The 10,675-nt window shown below is 41.6% G+C and overlaps 1 protein-coding gene across 3 annotated transcripts in view; it reads left to right on the forward strand.

Moving 5' to 3' along the window:
* KIAA1210 (KIAA1210 ortholog) overlaps positions 1–10,026 on the forward strand; it is a 48,462-nt gene extending 38,436 nt beyond the window's left edge. For 2 of the 3 annotated variants that reach the window (XM_069867478.1, XM_069867476.1), the window contains exons 9-12: positions 252–1,850; positions 2,589–2,740; positions 3,404–3,506; positions 7,054–10,025. In XM_069867478.1, the coding sequence (XP_069723579.1) occupies positions 252–1,850; positions 2,589–2,740; positions 3,404–3,506; positions 7,054–7,226 (2,027 nt within the window). In that variant the 3' untranslated portion in view covers positions 7,227–10,025. Of the gene's footprint in view, positions 1–251; positions 1,851–2,588; positions 2,741–3,403; positions 3,507–7,053 lie in introns of all 3 variants that reach the window. The other variant, XM_069867477.1, reaches the window with a different exon arrangement.
* Positions 10,027–10,675: the final 649 nt, after the last annotated feature.

Here is a 10,675-nt window from a genome sequence, read left to right on the forward strand (position 1 = left end):
GGTTTCATATAACTTAAGCAGACAATGACTTTTGGTCATTCCTGGGTTTAGGTAGGTTCAAACTAAAAACTTTATTATTGTCCTCACTTGGACAGCCCACTTCTAAAAACACTTTTAACAGCCTTATTTGTCAGACAACAGTGTCCAGGCATAGGAAATTCATGCTGAATGACTGTGCTATCTGGAATGAATACAGATGGTGCTTGAACTGTAAGTTTTAAGTGCACACTCTTTTCCTCTGTTTAATATAGGATTATCAGCCCAGGTGGGATATTGTGCAAAGCGAGGCTATTCTAAGGAGATACGAGGTGTAAGTAGTCCCACTGATGCTGCCTGTGACTCTCGTGATTCCACACCTGTGGCAGAAGACTCTCATGCTTTTCTGCAAGAGGATGCAAGCCTTCCAGACATGGACCATCACTATAAAGCAGCTGCACCCCTTCTGAGACCTGAGCCTCCTCCAGCGAACCTGGAGGAACACCATGGTGCAAAAGTGTCATACTGTTCAGATGAATCTGCTGATGAATTGAAATTACATCAGCAAAATACCAGTTCTGGAGTATCTGCACTTCCAAGACTGCAACAAATTGAAGGAGAAGCTGTTGTGTTTCCAGACATACTAGCAGCTGATTTCTTTAGCAATAGTATGAAAACAGAGGGCATAGACATATTGGCAGATGTTGCACAAAGGTCCTCAGTAATTTCTGTGGACCCAAACATCAAAGATCAGGAAAAGGGGGATCCACTGTTTACTGGCAAAGTAGAAACCTGCTTGGGTACTACTGAGAATCAATCCTGTCTCACTGTCTCAGGTACTGCACCAAGTACTTCACAGGTTGTGCTAACCAATTCAGAGTTGTCTTGTGACACCACAACAGTGGTTGTCTTGAAGCCCCAAAGTAGTTCAGTAACAAGAAATGACAAAGACGCTTGTGGAATAATGGAATTTCAGTCATCAAAAGTCAGTGCAGAAGAGAAAACAGACCCTGCTGCATCTGTCTCAGAAGCAGGTTGCATGCTACCTCCAGGTAAATCGGAAGTATGTTTTAAAGCAGACACTGTTTCTGTTTTGAAGGGTAACCAAGGCAGTCAACAGGCCAACACATCACACATTTCTGAAAAACTTTCCATTGGATGTCTTGCCTCTTCAAGTTTGGCTGGCTTGAAGAGTAATATCTCTTCCGATGATGACCGTAAGGAGTGCCAGAGAAGCAGTGCAGCTTCTCACAGAAAAACTGTGGAAGACAGTCAGTCTTTGGATGAAAATGTAAAAAGTCCACTGAAGACTGCTTCTGCTAAACCAGTCAGATTTACCATTGCACCAGCATGGCAAAGATCTCTCTCAGGGGGTTCAAATTCAAAGGAGGATTCCTATACCAGAAGTTCCCCAACATCCCCTATAAGACCGGAGTTGTTTGAAGGAACAACAAAAGAACACACCCGTTTTGATGCAGTCATCCAGGAATCAGCAAAAATCAACTCGGATAGATCTGATCAAGATTGTAAGGACAGTGTTTTGCATTTGAATTCTCCTATGGATTGGATTGACCATGAAGCACAAAATGTTGAAAACCCGTTTGGGGTCAGATTAAGGAGAACATCTTCTTTACTAAAATACCAAAGCGAAAGCCGTGCTGAGTCTCCAAAGCTGATCCCCTCAGCTGTTCCCACTGCTTCTTCTGCGCCAGTCAGGGAGGATCAGAAATCAGTGGGTACCGGGAAGCCACGTCCGGGCCTTCCTGTCAGCACAAAATCATTTGTTAAAAATACGGATCTCCCAGAAGACAAAAATTCTCCAAAAACAAGATCAGAAGAATTGACAAAGAAGCAAAATGGTCATAAACCTTCAGGTATTTGTGCTATATTTTCATCCAAACATTGTAGAAAACAGTGGTCATATAAGAACCTTGGCACAGTGGCAAACAAAAGATAAAAATCCTCTTGACGAGGACTAAATCCTTGAGTTCATCAGCACCATAATTTAATTGGCTTGATGATTTTGGCCAGTCCAGAGAATTCTTGGCTTATCTTAATTAGGGGTGTGTTCCGGCAAGACTAACAACAGAGTAATGGCGTAAGGGCCTCTGAAATATTTCTAGTATGATCTAATTGTGCAAATGGATTTTTAACATAGCTTTTCAGAACTTGCTGTTGTTTTGTAGTTAATTTTTCAGTCTTCTGCAGCTCAAACCTTAACTAGGAGTTGCATTAGGTGTGATTATTTTCATGTCACTTCATTTAATACACTTAAAAAGTGAAAAGGCAGCCTGTATTTTACTGCCTACATGAAAAAGTAATGGTCATCATACTTATTTAATCTGCAATGTAAGGAAGTTGTTTCAAAGGCAAAATCTGGTTCTCAGTGATCTTAGTAGGGGTTCTGCCACTGACTTAAAGGGAAGCAGAGTCAGGTAAAAAACTCCAGAATAAACAGAAAAACAGCTATTGCCAAGGACAAAATCATCAGGGAAGGTAACTTTGTCTCTGCATTGTCCAAAGGGTATTAAAGAAGGATTTAAAACACAGAACACTTGCTTTAAACTGACTTGACCTAAATCTCTCTTTACTTAAAAATGTTTCTTTTGTAGAAAAAGTCTCCTCTCCACATTTGGAAACTGCTTCCTCTGAACCAGCTTGGGTCTCTATGGCAAAACTAAAACAAAAGGGTTTCCAGGACCACCCTCTTGCCAAAGAACATAGGGCTGAAGACAAAGCTTTGACCAAAGTGGATCAAGAGGAGGTAGAGTACCAAGTAATGTTGCCTGGGTGTGAATCCTGCACCAGATTGCCTGGGTACTTTTGCAAACTGTTCAATGTCATCATCATGGGGGCCACATTGTGAGCACTGCTCAAAGACAGATTTTTCAGGACTGGCCTCTAAAATGTATTGAGACAGACAACTGGCATAAGTGAGCAAACCCATCACTGTCACAGTGATTAGTGTCAGAGCTGGACCCTCTTGTATGTTCCTTTGAACTACTCAAACCTGAACCTCGGTAGAACTTGCTTGTGGCCCATTATGTATTTATGTAGCTCAAGAGCTCTAACTTCCTCACTGTTAGTGACCTACAGACCACATTCTCTGCTCTGGAGAACGCGTACCAGAAGTTTGACTTTTCCTCTGCCCCTTGCACAAGTTTCTTGTGCAGCTTGGTCAAGCTCTTCAATAGCTCATCTGTAAGACAGAGGGGATAACTTTACTGCATGTGAAGTAACCCTGTATATGTAACAGCTGTCATCTTTCCTGCCTTCTCCCTCCCACAGAGTGTCTCCAACCATTCTTGAATGGCTTTTGCTGCCTTTCCACAGTCAGGTTTAGAGATGTTGCCGGGGTGAGCTTTATGAGTGCCAGTGGCTAGTGTTTTTCTCAGTTGCATTCTTTCCTTTTCTCCTTCTTTTGTAGCAAGGGATCTACGCTAGTGAGATACTGAAGAAGAATATGCCTTCCAGCTTGAGCTCTCAGGACAAGAAAACACAAATGAAGAACAGTGTGTCTGCTGCAGCAGGTAGTCTAGTCTTTCTTTACATCTTTACATAGTGGCTACAGTTTACACCAGTAAGTGGTGTGGATGGCAGGTAATAGGTCGGATAGCTACCTTTTCTGACAATCAGCATGCTTTATACAACACACTTTTTAGCCTGTTGAGATTACAGTTTTTGTATAAATCAATGTATTGACTTGCTCACTCAGCAGAGAAAGCAAATAAGGAACTTTTATCTCCATTGCCAGTTCATGAAATGACATATAAACAGTATGGTGATTTATTACTGCAAAGGTCAGTACTAAAGAATAGCAGTTGAAGTTGGAAAATGTACAGCAAAAAAGGTCAGGTCTTGTAGATCTCCAGTTAGCCAGGAAATACTGATGAGAGTGGAGTTGGTTAGTCTAGAGAAGACAACTTAATTTGCTGCAGAGGACAAGACTAGTCTTTGTGCCCTGTATGAGCTTAAAACATACTAGGGGAGGTTTAGCTTAGACAATGGGAAATACTTTCCAACAATAAGAGTAGTGAAGTGCAGAACAGCACAGGTTGCTTACAGAGTGTGTGCAGTTTTCATTGTTGAATTTGTTTAATAGACAAATCTGTGCCAAGAATAATTTAGGTAGAGTCTGTTCCACCCTGAGGTAGACACAGAGGCTCAATGGCCCCTGTCCTGCCCTGTTAGCTGTGAATTCTCTATGAGGAAGATGCAGGGGAGAGTGTGACTCAGGCATCGTGACTCAAAATACCTCTTCCAAGGCTACTGCTGGGCTGCAGCTTATCCCTCCCTACGTACTCAGTGTGGTGCCAAACCTCAGAGACATGCTCCAGCTAGATATAGACAAGCTAGTTCTTCAGCTGTGGAAGCGTATTGTACTGGCTGAAAGCTATTGATTTCAGATACTGCCTAAGAAGATGAGGAAAGCCCCGCTGTCTCAGAGCACCGGCTTTTGCATTCCAGGTTCCTGTTGCTGACACGGTCAGTAAGAGATGCTGTCTAGAGAGAACACGTGCACCTGACCACTTTCCCCTTATAATCCACCAGCATCCAGAATTGTTTAATTGGACGTATTGGGGGGCACCTCTGTGCCCACTCCCTGTAGTAGTTGTTTATAGAGCTGTTATCCATTTTTGCATCTACAGGTCCTAAAAAATAAACTTTCTCCCTTACTACTGGTAGTTGATGAGCTGAGGATGTGCACCAACACAGAGGCTCCAGTGCCAGTTACCAGCCTAACTCTGTCTGTGTTATTAAAATACAGTAGTTTATAAAAGGGATTCTGTTACAGGACTGCTTCATGTTGTGGTTTTAGATCCAAAGTGAGAGATGAAGATTTTTGCTCAGATCAGGCGGTCTTGCTTTGAAAGGCTGGCACACACAGACTGGATTTCTGAATGTTGAATCTTCTGAACCTTGGATGCCCAGCAGCCTTCACTCAAAATTTAGAACTCCACAAAGTACTCTGCTACTAGTTTACTAGAACTAACACCACTTGCAGTCCTTGCAGCAGAATTACAAGTTTTTCGGCATCATCTCTTCCCAAGAGTTGACCTAATTTCCTGACAGCATTTATAGGCATATTCTATTCTTCCACTACTTGAATATCACAAAGAACTCTGACTAGTGCAGATGTTTAAAGAAAACACTGCTCCTCTGCTGCTCAGAAAACTGTGCCCTGTTGTTTAGGAAATGTTCAATACTGTCAGCACGTGAGTAGGAAACTGGAAATCCCAAATGTAAACTCTTCTCTGATTTGGTTCCATTATCACAGTCAGTAATTTATCCAGTTGAAGGTGCTGGTGGTGGAGAGGCTGTGGAGTTAGTATCCAGAGGACTTATTAATTTGGATCATGCTCTTTTGGCTTATGTTAACTGTTAGCAGTTTTATAGATGGATGGTTGAGGTTTACTTTGCAATGTGTACATGCTGCATGCAACAGCAAGAGCCAGAACAGCTCAAGGTCAGCTAAGTTTGGAAGAGGATTCTAAGAAATCAGATTCTTACTTTACTAAGCATGACTGTTTTGTTACTGCTGTGTGACAGCCCATGTCATAACGAAGGGAAGATTACTTAGCCCTGCCTCTTCGCTCTCTCATTTCATCCTAAGCATGGTGAGGTTTGTCCCAAAGCCTGTCTTCCCTCAAATAGGCATGAGCCACCATTTTTCAGTTTTGTTTTATGTTGTGCTGTTGAGAACATGCAAAGGGCTTTAGGCTTACTTCTGCTTATTACAAAGAAGGAAGTCTCCCAAATGGGAAAATTAATTTCCAAAATGAAAATGTCAGTAACACTTAAATTCCTTCATCACCATAATTCTGAAAAATTTGCAGCTAGTTTTTAATGGCTAGTGTACTTCCTCCGGTATTCCTAAGTACAGCTTGAGTCCTGCGAGAACTACCAATAAACCAAGGTTTTTAAAAGACCAGAGACCTCCTAAGCAGAGATAGAGAAATCCTTTGGCTTGGCTCGGCTCAAGAGTGTGACTGATGGAGCTGATGGATGTTTTCCATTGATTTCAGTCCAAGGAAGATCAAGCTTCTTGTACTTAACATTGCTTAAGTCCCCATGTAGTCTCTGTTCTCATGCTGTGGCACACGCTATGCACAGACTAATCAAGTGAAAAAAGAAATGAGAGCTGTATCTGCTCAGAGCTACATCTGTGCAGCTCCATTTCAGGCTGTTTGTCTGGAGACGTTAATCTTGAGAATTTTCAAACAAGTTGGATGGAGGAGGCCTTTTCTAATTAGTAACTCAAAGCTGCACAGATATTGTTGTCTGCATTCCCCCATCCTTTGTGAGGATTACATGGTTGTGTTAGGCTACATGAAGAGGAACACCTAGCCCCACCAGCATCCCACCTGCTTGGCTTACAAGTCCAAGAACACAGAGCGCTGGTTTGTTCCCTACCTTGTATTTACAACATTGCTGGAGCAATATCTGTGCCAACAGTGAAGACTGAAAAAAACCCCAACCTTAAAGACTTCTCAGTGATGAAAAACATACACCAGTTACTTTTAATGCTGCACCGAGTCTGGGGTGATGCTTTCCCTGCAGATACTTTGTTTCCATTTTCCTGCATACTCAGGGCTTTTATTCCTAGATTTTCTTACTCTCATAGAGCAGAACAAGCCTGTGGAATTCCTTGCTGTGCACTGTCATTGAAATTAGGAGTTTGAAAAGACTAAGGAACAAGTTAGCCAAGAATATGAATCATAAAAATACTTGGGGCAATGATCTCCACATGCCTGAAGAATTTTGAAGAACTTCTTCATTTATCAGGGTTTAAACGCTTGCTATTGGGACTGAGGAGGAAATTCTTTTATGGGCGGATTATTCACTAATGGCTTAGTATCAATTTTTCCATTGCAATAGCCAGTCTTTGCCATGGCTGTCACTGGACCAGAGAATGCTATCGATATCCTGCTTAACAATTCTTCTGACTTATTTTTGAGTCGCAACCACTCTGGGCTATAAAACAATTGCTTTAGGAAGAAGGAAATGTTTTTGCCAGAAAAGGAGTTTTTAACTCTCTAGCCTTCTGATGAGTGATGGATATCTTGTTGTTGGCAGGTAAAGTGGGACCTATTGCTCAGGAAGCATCTGTGATTCCTGCTGTTGAAAAGGAAGCAAGACACACCTCTAACCTCCCAATGACTCCATGCAGCCCTGCTGAACCACCGTGGCTGTCCCTGGCCAAGAAGAAAGCCAAAGCATGGAGTGAAATGCCCCAGATTGTACAATAGCAAATGACTCCAGCATCCGTCTTTGTATTGCCAATAACTGTGTTAACTCCATTTAATCCCTTCTTTACTGTGACCATTTTGCTGAGAAATAGTAACAGCCTTAAAACTTTTGATCAGACTGTTGTATGTAAATACACAATGAAGAGATGCCTTTGCAGGCTTAATCTGAAGTATTAAGAAGCTGAGCATTTCTTACTACCAAATACTAGGAAGACTTGATCAATTTGTTACATCCTTACACATCTGACAGTGATGTTTTAAGAAGACGTGCTTCAGGCTTTTGAAACATTTCCCTTGCAAAATATGTTTTTATAGTTTCTACAGACCATGCAGTATTTTTTGCAGTGTGGCTTTGGCTAAGAATCTAATGTATGCTCTAACACAGATGTAATGCTGGGTACTGACACCAGGACTCTGACTCCTGGGCATCAAAGTTGTCATACTTCTTTCTCTAATGCTCTAGGATGTGTCGTCTTTGCTTCTGGTTTTTCATGAATATGTTTTGTGATAGCTGTAGGATCTAAACAGCATTGTGAGTTGGAGTAATTTGGGCTTTTGGTTGTTTGAAGTCGCAATGCTGTGGGCCTCGTGCTTTGCTCATTGATGCCCGCTGGAATGGCCCAGAACCGCACATCTGTTCCCTCCCATGTACTCAAAACCCACCTTACTCGAGTATATGCTCTGCTTTCCATTACACCTTTGGCAATCTGAGATATTTTGGGCATTCTACAAATAAAAAAGCCCTTTCTTTATGGCAAATAGTAATTTTTTTTTTCACATAGAATGGTTTGTGTTGGAAGGAACCTCTAAGCCCATCCAGTTTCAACCTCATTACCATGAGTAGGGACACCTTCCACTAGGTCAGGTTGCTCCAAGCCCCATCCAACCTGGCCTTGGACACCTCCAGGGATGGGGCATCCATGACTTCTCTGGGCAACCTGGGACAGGGCCTCACCACTTGCACAGGAAAAAAATTCTTCCCAATATCTAATCTAATCTAATTTTATCTAGGTAATTTTTGTGAGATTCCTCGGCTAATTGTCTCTCTTAAAGAATGTGTGGAGGATGGGAACTATTTGCTGCCTAGAAGGTAGCATCTTGTTTTCAAAAAATGCCACTGTACTCTCCATGTTCATGTGGATGTGTATTTAGTCAGTTGTGCTTGATGTTAGGGGTCAAAGAGGCATCTACTTTCCTCTGTGCCTCATCAGTCTTTAACTCAACATCAGTCTGAGAATGTGCAACTGGGAAAGATTTTCTGTCAGGGCCTGGCCTTGCAGTCACTTAAGTTGGTGAAAGTTTTGCTATTGGCCTTGAAAGAAGCAGGCACTTGAAAAAGAAGCTTTGTAGAATGATGCTAGTAGCTTGAGTGGCAGTGGCCCTTATCAGTCTTTTTCAGTTTTTTCAGCATTGCACATTTATGTAGTTTTTGTTTACAGTCAGTGCAATGTTTGAAGGTTGACTTGGCTGATGGACCGCTTTGAGCTGGGAAGTCAGTAGGTATTTTTAAGGAAAATATTATCTATTGACAGTATTAACTGCGAAACTAAATATCTGGTTTCAGTTCAGCTCAAGCAAGACTTTAATCTTCCAGTCTTGGCCTGAATTTAATATGTAGCTCTTGCAGTTTAAAAACAGTATTAGTTAGGAGCTAGATTGTGATTTTTTTGTTTTATATAGGTGAAAACTTACCCAGGTAGGCTCACCGAAGCTATGGATGCTGTTTATTTTTTACTGACAGCAGGAAGAGTAAGAGTTTCACGTTGGCTTTGGTAATTCATGCCTATCTTACTGCTTGTTTTTCTCTATTTTAGGAATCATATCTTCTCTTACAAAGAACTGAAACATTTGTATTTCTCTGAAACTTTTGAGTATAATGGAAATGAACACACTCAGCTTTGATCCTGAAGTTTTGTGCAGCTGCCATCCTGTCACAGGGTTACTGACCCAGTGTAAAATACGTGCATTTCTATATTCTGCAAACACTCATCTCTTTATTAGTGTGGATTGTGATCCTTCACCCAAAGTACTGCAAATGATAGTATAATCTCTCTTTCCCCATGTCTGCTTTTGATTTTAATATTGTTTCTGTCTTTTATGTTTGGTATGTATATATGTATTTGTAATCCTTGTCTTGAAGGAACGCCTTTTGTATTCCATTCCTGTATTTTGTTTATGATTAAATGCTGTTGCCAGCAATCGTGATATAATTTCTGGGAAAAGAAGAGTGATAACAGCCTTTATTCATTGAGGAAAAAATAAAAAGAGGTTTTGGTCAATATAGACTCTACATATGGACATGATGCATAGATCTTGTTTTGAGATGATTTTGTGTGGCTTAGGGCTGATCATCGCAGCTGGTCAGACTAAACTAGCTATCTAGAATTTTAAAACATCACCAGAGAGCTGATGGCTCTCATTTTGTTCTGGAGTTATTGCTGCTTCAGTACAGGGTTGGCTTTTGCAGGCTGGCACTTAACAGTTGCAGGAAGCCTTGTAAATACTCCTTTCAGCGTCTTGGTGTTGCTGACTTTTTTTTTTGACATGTTTTGGTGTTGCTGTAGGACATTTTGGGATTGCTTTGAAAAAGAAGAAAACCACATGAGAATCATGTGATGTTACATTTGAAATTTAATTGCCTTCTGGATTTTCATAGATTTCTGAAAGAAATGTTTTCAAGTTTCTGTCTGTAACCAAGAGAACAAAAAGCACATTGTGAAATAATCAAACCCAGGTCTCGTGTGTTCACAAGAGTTTAGAAGATGGGGTTTTAAAATAAACATTGAAGTATCAGTGATTATTGATACGTTTATAGAATTTGCTTCTTCTGTTAGTATGGCTTTGATTTTCTGTCATCCTAGCCTACTCTGTAGGTGTTTGATCCCTGCAAATAACTGGTGCAATGAGCTCATTTGGGGTGCTTATTTCAAGACACAGTCACTATCTTTGTCATTAAGGTGTGAAGGCTTTGGATCTTCATCTGGGGCTGTAGGAAGCTGTCCCTGGAACTCCAGCGCCCAGGACAGAGGCTGGGTCCCCTGGAGCGGTGCTGCTGTGTGGCAGCAGAGGGTGCTGGTGCCATCCCGAGGAGTGGCAGGTGGATTTGGGGATGCTTTCCTTGCATGTTCAACTGATGCGGAGAGGTCTGAAAGAAAGGTATGTTTCTGTTTGTGATTTAATGGAGGTTTTGGAGCTATAAAGCATGGAAAACAACTTTACCCTGTTGTTACCAGAAGCCCCTGAGAATTGGTGATGCCAACGGGGAAAGGTAGATTACACGGTGAAATCAGTCCTGCAGTGGGACCTTGCAGGAAGGTCCGTGAATGTGTCCAGAAAGAACGCTGGAGTTTGGCAGTTGAACTCTGCTGCTGGCTAGAGGCTGATCTTCATCCCAACCAGATGTGGCATCTGATGATGAGAGAGACAAACAGCAACTTGGTGTGCATCTA

The sequence above is a fragment of the Phaenicophaeus curvirostris genome, chromosome 13, assembly GCF_032191515.1.
Source record: "Phaenicophaeus curvirostris isolate KB17595 chromosome 13, BPBGC_Pcur_1.0, whole genome shotgun sequence".
In the NCBI taxonomy this organism is placed as follows: domain Eukaryota; kingdom Metazoa; phylum Chordata; class Aves; order Cuculiformes; family Cuculidae; genus Phaenicophaeus; species Phaenicophaeus curvirostris.